The sequence below is a fragment of the Theropithecus gelada genome, chromosome 1 (assembly GCF_003255815.1).
Source record: "Theropithecus gelada isolate Dixy chromosome 1, Tgel_1.0, whole genome shotgun sequence".
Taxonomy (NCBI): Eukaryota; Metazoa; Chordata; class Mammalia; order Primates; family Cercopithecidae; genus Theropithecus; species Theropithecus gelada.
In genome coordinates this window covers 15,212,734-15,229,870 of record NC_037668.1, presented here as the reverse complement: position 1 = coordinate 15,229,870, position 17,137 = coordinate 15,212,734, and the positions used below count along the sequence as shown (strand labels likewise).

General features: G+C 48.9%; 2 protein-coding genes across 2 annotated transcripts; both read left to right on the top strand.

Annotated features, from left to right (window-relative positions):
• The first annotated feature begins 1,972 nt into the window (after positions 1-1,972).
• Positions 1,973-10,597, top strand: MTMR11 (myotubularin related protein 11). Its single transcript, XM_025395045.1, has 17 exons — positions 1,973-2,292; positions 2,649-2,724; positions 3,196-3,317; positions 3,539-3,599; positions 3,771-3,913; positions 4,374-4,452; positions 4,574-4,709; positions 4,957-5,044; positions 5,202-5,290; positions 5,375-5,499; positions 6,929-6,995; positions 7,237-7,307; positions 7,826-7,992; positions 8,275-8,448; positions 8,692-8,874; positions 9,321-9,614; positions 9,920-10,597. The coding sequence occupies exons 1-17, from the start codon at positions 2,227-2,229 to the stop codon at positions 10,106-10,108; spliced, it is 2,130 nt and encodes a 709-aa protein (XP_025250830.1). The 5' UTR covers positions 1,973-2,226; the 3' UTR covers positions 10,109-10,597.
• Positions 10,598-10,884: 287 nt separating this feature from the next.
• SF3B4 (splicing factor 3b subunit 4) lies at positions 10,885-16,194 on the top strand. Its single transcript, XM_025399470.1, has 6 exons — positions 10,885-11,524; positions 11,959-12,087; positions 12,326-12,868; positions 13,198-13,404; positions 15,496-15,669; positions 15,781-16,194. Exons 1-6 carry the CDS (start codon positions 11,491-11,493, stop codon positions 15,966-15,968), a joined length of 1,275 nt encoding a protein of 424 aa, XP_025255255.1. The 5' UTR covers positions 10,885-11,490; the 3' UTR covers positions 15,969-16,194.
• The last annotated feature ends 943 nt before the right edge of the window (positions 16,195-17,137 follow it).

The following is a 17,137-nucleotide window of genomic DNA, read 5'->3' as shown; positions in this document are numbered from 1 at the left end:
TTTTTTTAGTAGAGACGGGGTTTAGCCAGGATGGTCTCGATCTCCTGACCTCGTGATCCACCCGTCTTGGCCTCCCAAAGTGCTGGGATTACAGGCATGAGCCACCGCGCCCGGCCTTTTTTTTTTTCTCTCTCTTTTTTTTTTTTTTAGTAGAGTCGGAATTCACCATGTTGGCCAGGCTGGTCTCGGATTCCTGACCTCAGGTGATCCACCCACCTCAGCCTTCCAAAGTGCTAGGATTACAGGCATGAGCCACCGCCCCCACACTCCCTTGCCCGATATTTTTTCCTCCGTGTTCCTCCACTGTCTCCACACCTCAAAGTGCTAAATAATAGAATGAGGCTGTTGAATAAAGGATGGTGGTGAGAAGGAAAGTGGATAATGGGATTTAAAAGTTAGGTACACACCTCTTCCTATGCTTTTTTTTTTTGAGATGGAGTATTGCTCTGTTGCCCAGGCTGGAGTGTAGTCATGAGATCTTGGCTCATTGCAACCTCTGCTTCCTGGGTTCAAGCGATTCTCCTGCCTCAGCCTCCCAAGTAGCTGGGATTATAGGTGTGAGCCACCACACCTGGCTAATTTTTGTGTTTTCAGTAGAGATGGGGTTTCACCATGTTGGCCAGGTGGTCCTGAACTCCTGACCTCAAGTGATCCGCCTGCCTTGGCTTTCTAAAGTGCTTGGGATAACAGGTGTGAGTCACTGCGCCCAGCCCCTATTTTCTTTTTACAACAGACTTTGGGAAGTATTTTCTTCCCCCAAGAGGTTGAGGCCCATGGAATGCATTAGGGGGAGGTGGGGTGGTGATGCTCTGTAGCCTTTAGGACTTCTAGAATCAGGCTTCTGGGCCACCTTCCTAGCAGGTGTATACCTCTTTGTTGCAGACTGATTTCCTGTCTCACAATATCTTCACTATTTCCACAGTTGCAGCCAAGACAGGAAACTGAAAGCTGAGGCCAGAAGGGTGGTGTACTGGGGGGAGGGAAAAATTGAATGTCACTTTGGAAAACTGGTGCCCCCACCTAAGGATTGCTGCCTCTGTAGATTCAAAAGCAATAAAACAGCAGCTCATTAACTCTTATTTTGTATTTTATTTTCTGTCTTTTTCATGTCTAAATAAAGATTTTTGCTTTGCTGTCCCCAAGTCCCCCTCCTTTAAAGGAGCTGCAGCTCCTTGACTTCTCTCCTTGTTCCCAGCTTTTCTTACCCATCTTTGCTTCTTGGGTTGCAGATGGGAGGGACGGGGGATGGACTGTTGAGCTGAAGAGAGGTTTCCAGCCCTCACCTGTGAAAGCCCTGAACATGAATCATTCATTTGGAGATCTGGTGTCTGGGTTGGAGGGGTGGAGTCACATACGGGAATGGGCACCAATTGGTTGTGTATCTACGTGATGGGCAAGATTAACTGGTAAGATCTTTTTGTCCCACCCGCATCCAGAAGACTTGCACACAAGCATACTTGTACTTGTGCCTGCATCTTGGACACATTTCCATCTCTTTTTATACTTCTCCACTGCACTCTTCACATGATGTCTGTGTCATGCTCTCTAGAGAAAGACATGCAAAACCACTTTAACCAGTTTCCCTGCTTCCCCACCTAATTCCCCCCAGGTCTAATTTTCATTTTCTTCTGGAAGAGGGGACAAGGAGGCTTGAACCACTTTCACATTCCTACCCCTCTCCCTGCCCCAAACCCCTTTGAGAAGACAAAAGAACTGAGCTTCCAAGGGAAGTCATCACTGAGACACTCCAGAGAGGTAGCCCAAATGATTCCAGCTTCATAATCAATAGAGCTGCTCCCCTCAAACAGTCCCCAGTACTCATGAACAGGAAGAGAACAGGGCCTGGGATTGGGGTAAAGAAGAGAGTCGATATTTTTCTCTCAGTCCCCATTTCTCCCCAACCCGTCCGTCTCAGATTCCACCGTTTCCTCTCCACTTTTCCAGAATTGTGTGTATTCTCCTTTAAGGGGCTGGGCATCTCTCCCGCCCTCTCCAGAGTCGACTGAAGTTTCCGAGGAGACTTCTCAGGCTGGGCTGGACACACCTTTCCAAGGACCCCCACACTCTGCTCTGTGCACCTCAAATGCTCCTTTCCCTTGTGTCCAGCCCCCTACCCCTCTCCCTAACTGCACTCTTCTCAACAAGACTCAGCCTCTCCCTGAGGTGGGTGAGCATCCTTGAGGTTTCCCACCCTTAACTGCTCCGTCCCCGGATGGAGCCAGAGAAATGTGGTGGGGGGGCCGGGGCCAGAGTTTCAACATTGCCCCCCAGAAGGAGGAGCCAGAGATGGGGGTAAGGAGAAGGAATTTGGGGGGGGGGTGTCGGCAAGAGGGTGAGAATGGGGATGAGGTGGAGATAAAAGGGGGAAGCAAAGGTTCTAGAGGAGGAGGAGGGTGTGTCTGTCCTATCAGCTTCTGCTGATGGAGCCTGGTCTGTCTTTTTCATAGTCTCAATTTCGTTGTCTCATTATCCATTAACCAGCCCCTCCCTTTACTGTCTGCCAGCCCTGGTAGGTCTGGAGCTCCCCACAGACACTGATCTCAGTTTCCCCCGAGAGTGTGAGTGTAGGCCTCTAAAGGCAGCTACCTTTGGGGAGTTGGGGAGCCTAGGGGTTAACTCTAGACCCCCCTCAACTCTCTGGACCAAAGTCTGTCCAGGAAAGCAGGATGCCGGAGCCCAGGAGTCGTCAGCCTAGCAGTTGCCTGGCCTCCAGATGCCTCCCAGGTAATAATGCCCTAGCACTCTCCAAAGCCTCTTCCAAATTTCATCCTATACCAATCTCGTTTCATGCCCTCACCAAAGATACCCCTGTGTTCCTCTCCTGGCTCAAAGTACTTCTGCCTGAGGCTCACTGTCCTCCCCAACGGCCTCTAGAGCTGGCTGAGAGCTGGACCTTGACATTCCTTCTGTTTCCTTGACCCTGTTACGCCTTTTCAAATTTACTTATTCAATACATAGTTAGTGCCTGCTATGTGCCAGGCTCTGTTCTAGTTATAGAAATTTAAATATACACACACACACACACACACACACACACACACATATCTTTCCTCCTCATAAGCTTACATTGTAGTGGGCTTTGGGGAGGATTTTAATCTTCCCTATTTAGATCTCCCTTTCTCAGAGGGGTGGGTGTATCCAAGTGTGGGCAACACTGGGAATAGTCATAACGGGGCTTCCCTTCTTCCCCTTTAGGGGAGCAGATCCTAGCATGGGCCCCAGGGGTGAGGAAGGGGCTGGAACCCGAATTGTCTGGAACCCTGATCTGTACCAACTTTAGGGTCACCTTCCAGCCCTGTGGATGGCAGCAGAATGAGGTGAGATGGTTGGGGCAACAAAAATGACAGCTAGTGGGAAATGGGTAGGGGAGTCTAGCAGGATTTAGACAAACATTATGGGTTAAGGGCTGTCTTTTGAATGTGTCATTGATAATCAGTGGGAACTCTCTCTAGGGTAGTTGCACCCTAGGGGTTGGGGCTGCCAGAGTAGGAAAATGAGGGCCATTTCAGATGTCTACCCAGTCACATGCTTCCTCTAGGACACTCCCTTAAGCAGTGAATATGATTTTGCCCTGGTCAACATTGGGCGATTAGAGGCTGGTAAGTTGGGGGGGTTTGATGAAGGGGTTCACTGGGGGTGTTGGAACTCCCTCCTCCTCATCCTTCCTATATTCTCAGAAAACAGCAGGGATGGAGTGGGATGGGCTGGAAGAGTCCCTTCTGGAGGGACCCTGATCCATGGTTACACTGCTCTGTACCTCTTCACTTCAGTGAGCGGCTTGTCCCGAGTCCAGCTCCTCCGTCCAGGGTCCCTGCTTAAATTTATCCCTGAGGAGATTATGATTCATGGCCGAGACTTCCGGCTACTCAGAGTTGGTTTTGAGGCTGGAGGCCTAGAGCCTCAGGCTTTTCAGGTAAGAGGCCCCTAACCGGAGGCTTCCTCCTCATCTCAGAACCTTGGGATCCTCTCACTGACAATTTCCGAGATTCCTCCAGTCCCTGGGATCCTCTCATCATTCCCCCTGCTTCTCTCAAGGAAAGGCTAAAAGGCTGGGATAAATGATTGTGTGATGAGAGTAAAGAGCCTGCGCTCTAGCCTTACTCTATTAATTACCAGCAGTGTGACTCTGGGCGAGTTTCCTCCTCTGAAAAACCAGGATTCCTCCCAGAATCATCATTCTAGGATTCTGTGGTTCCAGACTTGTTCTCCCGACCCCGGTCCCCATGACCTGAGGAAGCCCCCTTCTCTAGGGACTTTCTTCTTTGTACTTTATTATTGGCAAAGAGAGTGGAGTGGAGCAACACATGTGCTCCATTTCCTTCTTTTCACTTACTCAGCCTAAGCCAAAGGATGGAATGTCCTCTCCTCCACAGGTGACCATGGCCATTGTCCAAGCCAGAGCTCAGAGCAATCCAGCCCAACAGTATTCGGGGATAACCCTGAGCAAGGCTGGTGAGTGAGAGTACTTTAGGGTAAGGAAGAATCTGAAAAAGCAGAGGATGGCTGACGACAAAGAGCCGAGAAGCTGTCTCCGATTTTCTCCTTCCTCCTCTATGTCTCACTCCTGTTCTAGGCCAGGCTTCTGGCTCCAGAAAACCACCAGTTCCTCTCATGGAGACAGCGGAAGACTGGGAGACTGAGCGGAAGAAGCAGGCAGCCAGAGGCTGGAGAGTCAGCACAGTCAACGAGAGGTTCGATGTAGCCACCAGGTGATGCCCCAGTGCACCCCAACCCTGCTGCTCTCTCAATCTTCCCTTAGTTCCTTGATCCTCTAAAGCTAGGACTTCCCACAAACTCCAGCCTCCTAGACACCCACAAAGCTATTTCTCTTACCTCCTAGATCCCTAAACCTGAAATCCCTTGGAATGGTCCCTCCGAAGCAGCTTCCTTGTAATAACAGCTTTACGTTGTAATGAAGTCACTGAGTCAAACTGTAATACCACTCTCATTTCACAGCCTCCCCCGTTACTTCTGGGTCCCTAACCGAATTCTGGACAGTGAGGTCAGGAGAGCATTTGGCCACTTTCATCAGGGCCGTGGACCGGTCAGTGTGAGGGTTACAGTAATGGCTGTGGATTAGAGGGTCATGGGAGGCCAGGGACAATGTGGAGGGAGGAACCTCTGTGAGGTCCGTGTGGGGGCAAGGGTAGCGTGGAGCTAGGTGTTTCTCCCACAATGACCCTCTTCTGTCCCATGTGAAGCGCTTGTCCTGGCATCACCCTGGGGGCAGTGATCTTCTCCGCTGTGGAGGCTTCTATACAGCCAGCGACCCTAACAAGGAGGATATCAGGTGAGGGAGGCTTGATGAGAAGAATCAAGGGTTAGGTGCTCAGGGCAGACTCCTTCTCTTATTTCCTGACTCCCTCCCCTCCAGAGCAGTGGAGTCGATGCTCCAGGCTGGGCATTCAGATGTTGTCCTGGTAGACACTATGGATGAGCTGCCCAGCCTTGCAGATGTCCAACTTGCCCACCTGAGGCTGAGGGCCCTCTGCCTGCCTGGTGAGAATAACCTTTGACCCCTCACCCTCACCCCTAGGTCTGCTGAGCCTAACCTGGTTTACCCTTTGCTTGCTGTAGATGAATAGCTCTTTAGTCCAATAAGCCTGTTTTCTTTTCTTTTCTTTTCTTTTCTTTTCTTTTCTTTTCTTTTCTTTTTTTTCTTGAGACGGAGTCTCGGCTGGGCATGGTGGCTCACGCCTGTAATCTCAGCACTATGGGAGGCCGAGGCAGGTGGATCACCTGAGGTCAGGAGTTTGAGACCAACCTGGCCAACGTGGTGAAACCCTGTTTCTACTAAAAATAAAAAAAAATAAAAAAAATAAAAATTGGCTGGGTGCGGTGGCAGACGCCTGTAATCCTGGCTACTTGGGAGGCTGAGGCACAGAGAATCGCTTGAACCCAGGAGGTGGGTGAACTGAGAATGTGCCATTGCATTCCAGCCTAGGTGACAAGAGTGAAACTTGTTTAAAAAAAAAAAAAAAAAGGCCAGGTGCGGTGGCTCACACCTGTAATCCCAGAACTTTGGGAGGCCGAGGTGGGCGGATCACAAGGTCAGGAGATCGAGACCATCCTGGCGAACACGGTGAAGCCCCGTCTCTACTAAAAATACAAAAAAATTAGCCAGGCGTGGTGGCGGGCGCTTGTAGTCCCAGCTTCTAGGGAGGCTGAGGCAGGAGAATGGTGTGAACCTGGGAGGCAGTGGAGCTTGCAGTGAGCGGAGATCGCGCCACTGCACTCCAGCCTGGGCGACAGAGCGAGACTCCGTCTCAAAAAAAAAAAAAAAAAAAAAAAAAACAAGGCAGATGAGACGGAGTCTCCCTCTGTCTCCCAGGCTGGAGTGCAGTGGCACGATCTTGGCTCATTGCAACCTCCAACTCCCACGTTCAAGCGGTTCTCCTGCCTCAGCCTCTCTAGTAATTGGGATTATAGGCGCCTGCCACCATGCCCGGCAATTTTTGTATTTTTAGTAGAGACGAGGTTTCACCATGTTCCCTGTGTTAGACTAGGCTGGTCTCGAACTCCTCAGGTGATCCACCCACCTCGTCCTCCTAAAGTGCTGGGATTATAGGCATGAGTCACCGTGCCTGGCCAGTGAGACTGTTTTCTACTCACCTCCCATCTCTCCCACCTCTCCCACAGACTCACTGATTTCCTGTCTTCTTGACCCCAATTTATTCTTTTTTAAACAGCTTTATTGAGACATAATGTACATACCATAAAATTTACCCTTCACTGAAGTATACAATTCAGTGAGTTTTATTGTATTTACAATGTTGTACAACCATCACCACAGTTTAATTTTAGAAAACCATCCTGGCCATTTACAATTACTTTTCATTCCTATTCTTAACCCAGCAGGCTATCAACCTGAATCCTGAATCCTGAGTTCTAATCTCTTTGCCCTTCTGATCTTTCTACCCTCTATCAGATTCATCTGTGGCTGAGGATAAATGGCTTTCAGCCCTGGAAGGAACACGATGGCTGGACTATATCAGGTACTCCTTCGCTTCTTCTAGCCATCATTTATAATTCAACCTTCTTCAACCTTCTGTTAACTTGGGCTCCTAAATGGCCTTTCTTTAGTTCTTCTCCTCAGCTTCCCAAGAAGACTGCCATTTTCTGCTTTTTAGAAGAAAGAGGGGTAGGATTTGGAGTCGGCCTTTCCATCCCATGACCCATCACTCCATTCCCCTAGGCTTATCATTTTTCCTCCCTCTTCCTCATCTGCTCCTCCAGGGCTTGTCTTCGAAAGGCCAGTGACATTTCAGTATTAGTGACATCCAGGGTTCGTTCTGTAATACTTCAAGGTGAGTTCCTTGGGTAAGCCCATTCCATTCTTTGCCTCTTTTCTTTACCCACCTGACCAGATTGCATTCAGGGAGGGAGACCCATAAGGCTTCTTCCTCTCCTGTTCCTGGGAACTACCTGCGAGCTCTACTCTCATCCTTCAGTGCTATCTCTGCCTCCCCATCACACCTTGTGGTCCCTGACACTAGGATGGTCTTAGCCCCTTTGTTCCTTTCCTTCCATCAGTGGATGGGGACTGGGGTTGGGGTGGGAAGGGCAGTGTGGAAGCTGGTTTGAGAATTATGATTCTGCCCCTTACATGTGAAACTGGGTATTTCTATCCGGGTGGAGTCTAGGACGTGAATCATTCAAGGTCTTTGTTTTTTCTTCACTTCTATGTGCTCTCTCAATCCTTCCTACCCCAAACCTTTCCCCTCTGTGCCTCTCACTTCTCATTGCCATACTTCTCTTCTCATTCTCTTCTGCCCTAGTTTCTTGGACCCCTCTTCTTTGTCCCTTCTTCCTCTTTATCACCCAGAGCGCGGTGATCGTGATCTCAATGGCCTCCTCTCTTCACTCGTCCAGCTGCTTTCAGCCCCCGAAGCCCGAACACTGTTTGGCTTCCAATCCCTAGTGCAGCGAGAGTGGGTGGCAGCTGGACATCCCTTCCTGACTCGGCTTGGGGGAACTGGGGCCAGTGAAGAGGTGAGAACAATTTGGGATGGCATCGGGGGGATATTACTAAAGAAGTAAGAGAATGAGAAAATTATTTTGTATAATTCACTGGAGGTGAATCCAGTCAGAAGGGCCCCGAGGTTAGGCTGAGATGAAGATCCTGATGAGTGAGGCCTCATAAGCCCCTGCTACCCTCAATTCAGATTTTCATTCCCCGACCTCCATAGTGCCCCCTATTCCTTTATCATCTCATCATCCCCCCTCTTCGGGTCCCAATAATCCCTTCCAACCTCTTAATTTCTCTCTTTTCAGGCTCCGGTGTTTCTCCTCTTCCTTGATTGTGTCTGGCAGCTCCTCCAGCAGTTTCCAGCTGATTTTGAATTCTCTGAGTTTTTCCTTCTTGCTCTTCATGACAGCGTCAGGGTTCCTGACACCCTTACCTTCCTGAGAAATACCCCCTGGGAGCGCGGAAAGCAGAGCGGACAGGTCAGTGACTTCTATTTTTGACTCGTGTTTTTTTTCCATTGAGATGTACTCTCTGAAGTTTGGTCTTGATTTGTTTTATGAGAAGTGAGGTCTGTGGGTGGGGAGGGAGAGATTTAGTCTCATTTTCAGGACAGGACTTTTGCCCTATATCTTTCCTAGAATAAGAGGTGAGAATCTCATGATTTGTCTCTAGATGTGGGAGGATTGTGTGTAACCATTCTTTTTCTTGCTTCCTCTGTCCAGTTAAACTCCTATACACAAGTCTACACCCCAGGATACTCCCAGCCCCCAGCTGGGAACTCTTTTAACCTGCAGCTGTCTGTCTGGGACTGGGATTTACGCTATAGCAATGCACAGATTCTACAATTCCAGAATCCTGGCTATGACCCAGAACACTGTCCAGATTCCTGGCTCCCTAGACCGCAGGTGAAGTCTAAACTTCCTAAATTCCCTTGACGTTCCCACAGGCTCATGCTACTAGACAGTGAGAAGTGAAAGACACAATGTCTTGAGTTCCTTAGGGAAAGCTACTCCACTACTCTTCTGCAGCTGTCACTTATAGTCCCTGGGTGTCCCTAGGAAGACAGAAGTCCTAGAGTAGCACAGAGGGCACCCTTTTTGTCCTTCCTCAAGTCTGTTTACTCATCTTCCTGTCTCATGCACACATAAGTTGCCCTAAAATCAACCATAATCAGTCCTGAGGCTTAGTTGAAGCCTAATGAGGAGGGTAGAAGAATTCTCATGGGGAGGCTTGTAGTTCTAGTCACCAGTACAGTGAATGGATGGCGGCAGGACACCCTATCCCGATCCAGATTGGGGAAACTAGGGTTATCTGGTCTCTCTATTGCCAGCTGATTTCCTTTTCCCTTTAGCCAAGCTTCATGATTCCTGGACCCCCCAGTTCTGTGTGGCTCTTCTCTAGAGGAGCATTGACCCCCTTAAATCAGCTCTGTCCTTGGCGGGACAGTCCCTCCCTGCTGGCAGTCTCTTCTCGTTGGCTCCCTCGACCTGCTATCTCCTCTGAAAGCCTGGCTGACCAGGAATGGGGTCTCCCCTCACATTGGGGAGCTTGCCCTTTACCTCCAGGGCTGCTGCTGCCTGGATATCTGGGACCCCAGATCAGGTTCTGGAGACGCTGCTACCTGAGGGGAAGGCCTGAGGTCCAGGTAAGAAGGGAAAATAAGACTGGGAGTGGGAGAAGGGACTTGACTCTGCTGAACCAGATGAACGGGAGCTGGAAAGGCAAGGAGCTGAAGGCTGGGGGGACTGGGAAGTGAAGTTCTACTCCTCTTGGTATCAAACAGGGTTTGGGAGTGTAGGAGGTGCGGGAAAGTGCTTGTGGCTTAGATTAAGTGGAATTTAGGGCACAGCTGGAAAGGGAAACAGAATTAAAGACACCAGAAGTAGCAGAGAAGCAGGGGGCCAGAGCTACAACAGTATTCCTCTCTGTTCCTCTTTGCCTCCTCCCCAGTCGGGCCTCTCAGCTCCTACAATCTCTGGCCTCCAGGATGAGCTATCCCATCTTCAGGAGCTATTACGGAAATGGACACCAAGAATATCTCCTGAAGTTCACTCCAAGAAAAGAGATCCACATACCATTCTCAATCCCACTGAAATTGTGGGCATTCTCAAAGGCAGGGCAGAGGGGGATCTGGGGTAGAGGAGGGTTCTGTCTAATCCTTTTTTGTGTGTGTGTGTGTGTGTATCTGGACTTGCAGCCTCAGCTTTCACACTCCAGCCCTTAAGTTCACTAAGAAGGTCTGAGTTTCTGCTGCAGATGGTGGTGTTAACTGCTCCAACTCTTGTCCTGTCTTGCTTAGTTCCTACGGATATTTTTTTTCTTGTCATTTGAAGGATTAAAAAACAAAAACAATCCAGAAATCGATCGGTTTTTTTAGACCAATTCCATCCCTCTGGATAACCAGATGTTAAATCGTGAGATCAGAGATGCTGTTCATCAGTCCCAACAAGATGGCCTAGAGATCGCATTCTCACCTCGCCTTGCTGCTGCTTTAATTCCACCTTCTATTTCTTCCCTTATAGTTTTCTATGGGAATGAGGCGGATACAGGAAACACCCTGTCTCCTCTGTATTTTTGTAGCGGAATTTTCTATTTAAGGGGCTCATTAAAGCATAGTATTTATACACATTACTGGCATTGTTTCTTGTATTTGAATAAAGGATTCTCCTAGGTAGGAAAGTGGTGGGTAAAAGGTGGGTATGATCCAAGAGAGGAAGGCATCTACCGTATTATTGCTAAGGAAATAGGGGAACTGGATTTGGTGAGACTCTGCAGAATTCAAGTGCAGTTTGGGGAAAGGATTCTCGTGTGTGTCTCCCATTTAGAGGCAGATGGGGCCAGATTGTTCTAGAGATCCAGACTGAAGTCTCTGAGCTCCGATCCCATCCACCCCTCACCTGTGGTCACACACCACCTTGGAGCAGCCCTCACCCTCCCCATGCAATTACGACGAGATGAGCGCAGACGTCACTCCAGCTCAGACATTTCGCAGTCTCCTCCCCTGAGGGAAAACCAAATACCTCCAGCCCAAATCAGGGCTGTTGAGGCCAAATCTGCAAGAAGGTTGCAGGCGAGATGGAAGGGTCCCTCTGCGCCTGAAAGCAGCCAAGTCCTCGGGTTGGGGGGACTCTTCAGCACATCCTTCTCTGGACAACAAAACATCATCACTGGCCACAAAATACATGAAAACTGAAGTTTTTGTTCTTTTAGCTTTCGAATTTACATTTTTGGGAGCAGTGTGATTCTTTCAAGTCTAGCAGTGCATTAAGACGGTCTGAGCGTTTCCGTTCCGCCCTCCTCGCTAAGACCACTAGCAGCGGCACCTCAGCGCGGGTGCGCAGGACTCCACCGCCCAACCCGAGTTAAGTCTTGGAGGCTCCTAAGATGGCTGCAGCCGCTTCCAGGCCCCTCCTCTTCCGCGGCTCCGCCCACCGCTACGTCCTCCTTCGCCCCGGAAGTGGAAGTCGTGATGAGGTCAGAAGGCGGAACCGCTGCTGGGAGACGGCGGGAGCTCTTTCGCCATGGCTGCGGGGCCGATCTCCGAGCGGAACCAGGGTAACTGGAGGGGGAAAGTCTGGAATGGGCTCAGCGTGGCTAGGAGGCCCCTACTACAGCCAGAAGTGCCTCTGCAGGGGTGGGAGACTGGACTCATCCATTCCCCAGAGGGCGCGAGACCGGCCCCGTGCCTCCTGGGGGCGGGGTGGCCAGGTGCTGGCTGAGGCCTGTGGGTGTGATACTTACGTCCAATCCCCTGCTGAGTTCTCACTCAAAAAAACAAAAAAATCCACTCAGAATAATACTAAATTAGACTTCAGAGGATTCCCGAAGTCCTGGAGAGAGAAGTTTAAGGGTTTAACTTGTTTTTTTGCTCCTGTCCCCTCCCCGCGTCCCCAGTTCCCCCGGTTGGGTTCCATCTTCATGTTTCCATCACCTCCTTCTTTCATGTTATACTCTCACCCTTGCTCTAACTTTCTGCTCCCTCCCTTCAGATGCCACTGTGTACGTGGGGGGCCTGGATGAGAAGGTTAGTGAACCACTGCTGTGGGAACTGTTTCTCCAGGCTGGACCAGTAGTCAACACCCACATGCCAAAGGATAGAGTCACTGGCCAGCACCAAGGTGAGTACATGACAAGGGGCAATTTGCTTCCGGAGGGTCCCGGCAGTATTCACAACTGTGTTGGAATAACATGAGCAACCTAAAGTATTTCTTTCTTTTAAGCCTCTGTTCAGTTTATTTCTGGAACCATTCTTAAGTGAGGTTGTTTCTTTCTTGTTTTTTGTGATTAGAGGGTAGATAAGTTTTACCCCATTTTCAATCTCTTATGTTGTTAACTTCCTCTTCTCCACTTCTCCAGGCTATGGCTTTGTGGAATTCTTGAGTGAGGAAGATGCTGACTATGCCATTAAGATCATGAACATGATCAAACTCTATGGGAAGCCAATACGGGTGAACAAGGCATCAGCCCACAACAAAAACCTGGATGTAGGGGCCAACATTTTCATTGGGAACCTGGACCCTGAGATTGATGAGAAGTTGCTTTATGATACTTTCAGCGCTTTTGGGGTCATCTTACAAACCCCCAAGATTATGCGGGACCCTGACACAGGCAACTCCAAAGGTTATGCCTTTATTAATTTTGCTTCATTTGATGCTTCGGATGCAGCAATTGAAGCCATGAATGGGCAGTACCTCTGTAACCGCCCTATCACCGTATCTTATGCCTTCAAGAAGGACTCCAAGGGTGAGCGCCATGGCTCAGCAGCCGAACGACTTCTGGCAGCTCAGAACCCGCTCTCCCAGGCTGACCGCCCTCATCAGCTGTTTGCAGATGCACCTCCTCCACCCTCTGCCCCCAATCCTGTGGTATCATCACTGGGGTCTGGGCTTCCTCCACCAGGTAAAGCTTTTGGTTAAAATTTGTTTGTCTTAAGGTTGGGGGAGAGAGTCAGGAGGAAGAAAAAAAGAGCCTGAAAGGGGGATGGGAGGTGGAGTCAGTGAGTGATGGGAAGAGGACTGAGGGGTGATGGTAGTGGTGGAGAAGAAAGTTGTTGGGTTTCTTTAGGAGGGTGAAGTTGGTTGACTTTTCTAACATTGCTTTTGATTTTAGAGCACTGGGTGGAGGGGGAAAGAGCTCACCCTGCCCGGAGAGGCCAGATCAGGAGAGGCTCTTTAAAGACATTTTCTCCTCACTACCATTAACTTTTCCTTTTTCCATTTCCTCTATAGGCATGCCTCCTCCTGGCTCCTTCCCACCCCCAGTGCCACCTCCTGGAGCCCTCCCACCTGGGATACCCCCAGCCATGCCCCCACCACCTATGCCTCCTGGAGCTGCAGGACATGGCCCCCCATCGGCAGGAACCCCAGGGGCAGGACATCCTGGTCATGGACACTCACATCCTCACCCATTCCCACCAGGTGGGATGCCCCATCCAGGTAGGTGTGCTTTGTTGGAAGGGAAGAGCTTGGTAGAGCATCTCTGTTACCTCTCACCCTGCTGCCCTTTGTTCCTCAACAGTAACAGTTTCAGAGTTTCCTTTCCTTCAGACATTCTATTATAAAAACATACAAAATACTCTCTAACATCCACTTCCCTGTATCCATTTCTTAAGTTTTTCTGACAAGAAGACTATACTTGCTGGTTTTTATTTCTTTAACCTTTAGTTCCATTCTCTTCTCTGACTCCAGCTCAAAGTGGTGACCTAATTGCCAAATCTCGGGGACACTTCTGCTCCTTATCTAGTTTGACCTCTGATATACTTGAAACTAGTCGTGTCCTCCTGTTTGAAATTCTCGTCTCTTTTTGCTTTTGCTTTTCTAGATCCTCCACCCCTCTGACTCCTTAATCTCAGCTACCATGATAGACTCTTGTCTACTTGTGCCTAGATTTTTGTGCTTGTTTCTCTTTTCTGCATATATCTATAGTTTTAATTGGGTATATACTGATGCCTCCTAGATCTGTATCTCTAGTCCATAGCTGTTGACATTCCGGATCCTTAATGCTTTAATGCTGCTGCTTAATAGATAGCGTCATTTTTCTGTCCCTCTCCTTCAAACCCATTCTTTCTCTAGCAGTCTTTTTTTTCAGGTGCTTAATTCATGAATCTGAGAGCGATGTTTGACTGCTCCCTATCACCCCACTCTTAATACCAAGTCTTATTTAATATCAGTGGCATCTCTCCCCATGGCCAGTGCCCTAGTTCAGTCTCTCATTCCCTCATTATTTAACACTTAATTTATTGCAGTAATCTCCTTCCACTTGGACTCCAGTTTTCCCTAACTTCGATCTACTTTCACAGAGTAGGTTTTTTAAAACACAGATGTGCACACACTTGCTCAAAATGACTGTTGCTCCCTTTTACCTACAGAGTAAAACTCAAACTCATTACCATAGCATTCACAGCTCTTTATGAGCTGGCCCCTGCCCCTCATTTCTGTAACTGCATTTTGTTCCTGATTACTGAGTTAACTGGCATTTCCTGGAATATATTGTGCTGTTTGACACACCTGTAATCTTTCTGCTTGGGATGCTTTCTTCCCATGATCTTACCCTCCTGAAGCATTCATCCTTTAGAATTAGATCTTGGCTTAGACAGTATGTTCTCTGCTACTTTCTCAAATCCTATCAACAGAGTCATTACTCCACTTGTTATATACTTCAGCATTACTATCACAGTACCTAAATCATGGGAGAAGCGAGCGTAAGGAGTTGATTGAGTAATTGGTTGGTTTGTGCTGTTGAAATAGGGTCAAGGATAGGGAGCACTTTTTACCACCCTTCTTTTTTTGTTTGTTTGTTTGTTTGTTTGGTGATGGGGTCTCACTCTTTCACTCAGGCTGGAGTGCAGTAGTGTAGTTTTGGCTTATTGTAGCCTTGATCCTCCCATCTCAGCCTCCTGAGTACCTGGGACTACAGGCACACACCACCATGCCTGGCTAATTAAAAGTATTTTTTGATAGAGATGGATTCTCACTATGTTGCCCAGGCTGGTCTTGAACTCCAGGGCTCAAGTGATCCACCTAGGCCTCCCGAAGTGCTGGGATTATTGGCATGAGCCACTGTGCCCAGCCAGCCTTATTTTCTGTACCCTTTTTTCTGTATAGTTCTCTTTCTTTTTTTTTTTTTTTTTTTTTTTTTGAGACTGAGTCTGGCTCTGTCGCCCAGGCTGGAGTGCAGTGGCCGGATCTCAGCTCACTGCAAGCTCCGCCTCCCGGGTTCACGCCATTCTCCTGCCTCAGCCTCCCAAGTAGCTGGGACCACAGGCGCCCGCCACTTCGCCCGGCTAGTTTTTGTATTTTTTAGTAGAGATGGGGTTTCACCGTGTTAGCCAGGATGGTCTTGATCTCCTGACCTCGTGATCCGCCCGTCTCGGCCTCCCAAAGTGCTGGGATTACAGGCTTGAGCCACCGCGCCCGGCCAGTTCTCTTTCTGATGTCACTTTCTTTCTAATTTTGTTCTCTTCCTTTCTCTATTTTCTTTGCCTTCTCTTTGTCTCTTTTTTTCTTGTGTCTGTTTTATTTTCATAGGGATGTCTCAGATGCAGCTGGCACACCATGGCCCTCATGGCTTAGGACATCCCCACGCTGGACCCCCAGGCTCTGGGGGGCAGCCACCACCCCGACCACCACCTGGAATGCCTCATCCTGGACCTCCTCCAATGGGGATGCCCCCCCGAGGGCCTCCATTCGGATCTCCCATGGGTAAGTCGTCTCTAGCCACCTCCCTCATCTGCACCTATCATGTTCTTACAGCTTCCTGTAGGCACATCCCTTGTCCCGTGCCCTTACTAACTTTTCTTTTACTCCTTGCAGGTCACCCAGGTCCTATGCCTCCGCATGGTATGCGTGGACCTCCTCCACTGATGCCCCCGCATGGATACACTGGCCCTCCACGACCCCCACCCTATGGCTACCAGCGGGGGCCTCTCCCTCCACCCAGACCCACTCCCCGGCCACCAGTTCCCCCTCGAGGCCCGCTTCGAGGCCCTCTCCCTCAGTAAATTCACATTTTTCCTTCCTCCTGTTACATCTTCCCAATATCTTTTCTATTCCTTGGACCAATCAGAGATGCTGTAGCTCCTTGGGGCTAAGGTACTAATCCCTTTCAGCACCCCCACCCCATTCCCCTTTTTAATGTAACTTTTTCCACAGGAGGTATTTCTTTTTTATGTTGGTCCTGAGTATTTTGCAAATGCACAGAGAAAATAAAACTAAACTGCTTGTTTATTTGTGGTGTTTTCCTTGACAACAGTAACTTTTTTTCTTTAAGAAGAGATGTCAGAGTATCATGAAAAGAATGGTAAGGTAGGAGTAGGAGCAAGGGTGCTCACTCCACATTTTAAAGGCTTGTTCTGTAATGTGCTGTTGCAGTTGCTGAGCTCTGCTGTGCACTAGAGTAATTGTTTCCTTACATAGAGCTTATCTTCTAGTTTGGAAGATAGGGGGACCCAATATCTATAGCGTAGGATCATCGTGTTTTTTTCTTTTTTTTTTTTTGGAGACATGGTCTTGCTCTGTTGCCTAGGCTGGAGTGCGGTGGCATGATCACAGCTCACTGCACCCCCAACCTCCCAGGCTCAGGTGATTCTCCCACCAAAGCCTCCCAAGTAGCTGGGATCACAGGTGTATGCCATCACACCCAGCTAATTTTTGTATTTTTTGTAGAGGTGAGGTTTTGCCATGTTGCCCAGACTGGTTTTGAACTCTTGGGTTCAAGCGATCCCCCTGCCTCAGCCTCCCAAAGGGCTGGGATTACAGACGTGAGTCACCTCGCCCAGCCAGATTATTGTTTTAAAGTGAGAACAGATGTACCTGAAGATGTCTGGCAAAAATGAAGTAACATGCACTAAGCAATTTATTGCAGCACCGTTATAATGGCAGTAAATTGGAAACAACTCACATCTCCATCAGTAAAGGGACGGATTGAATAAACTGATAAATTCATGCAACAGAGTACTGTGCAGCTGTAAAAAGGAATGGGGATGATCTCTACATACTGCTGTGGAGAGATCTCCAAGTGAAGAAAAATAATGTGTATAGTGTGCTACCTTCTCTAAGGGTGGCATATATATTTTGTATTTACTTAACGTTTTTAAAAATGGGTAAACCAGCTACTCAGGAGGCTGAGGCAGGAGAATCGCTTGAATCTGGGAGTTGGAGGCTGCAGTGA

What these genes read in the sequence shown, in the direction of transcription:
- MTMR11 (XM_025395045.1), top strand. Translation starts at nt 2,227, where the DNA reads ATGTGGTGGGGGGGCCGGGGCCAGAGTTTCAACATTGCCCCCCAGAAG. An exon ending in TAGAGCCTCAGGCTTTTCAG is followed by an intron (nt 3,914 to 4,373) that starts GTAAGAGGCCCC and finishes TCTCCTCCACAG; the next exon opens with GTGACCATGGCCATTGTCCA. An exon ending in GATAACCCTGAGCAAGGCTG is followed by an intron (nt 4,453 to 4,573) that starts GTGAGTGAGAGT and finishes CTCCTGTTCTAG; the next exon opens with GCCAGGCTTCTGGCTCCAGA.
- SF3B4 (XM_025399470.1), top strand. Translation starts at nt 11,491, where the DNA reads ATGGCTGCGGGGCCGATCTCCGAGCGGAACCAGG. An exon ending in GATCTCCGAGCGGAACCAGG is followed by an intron (nt 11,525 to 11,958) that starts GTAACTGGAGGG and finishes CCCTCCCTTCAG; the next exon opens with ATGCCACTGTGTACGTGGGG. An exon ending in AGGTGGGATGCCCCATCCAG is followed by an intron (nt 13,405 to 15,495) that starts GTAGGTGTGCTT and finishes TTATTTTCATAG; the next exon opens with GGATGTCTCAGATGCAGCTG.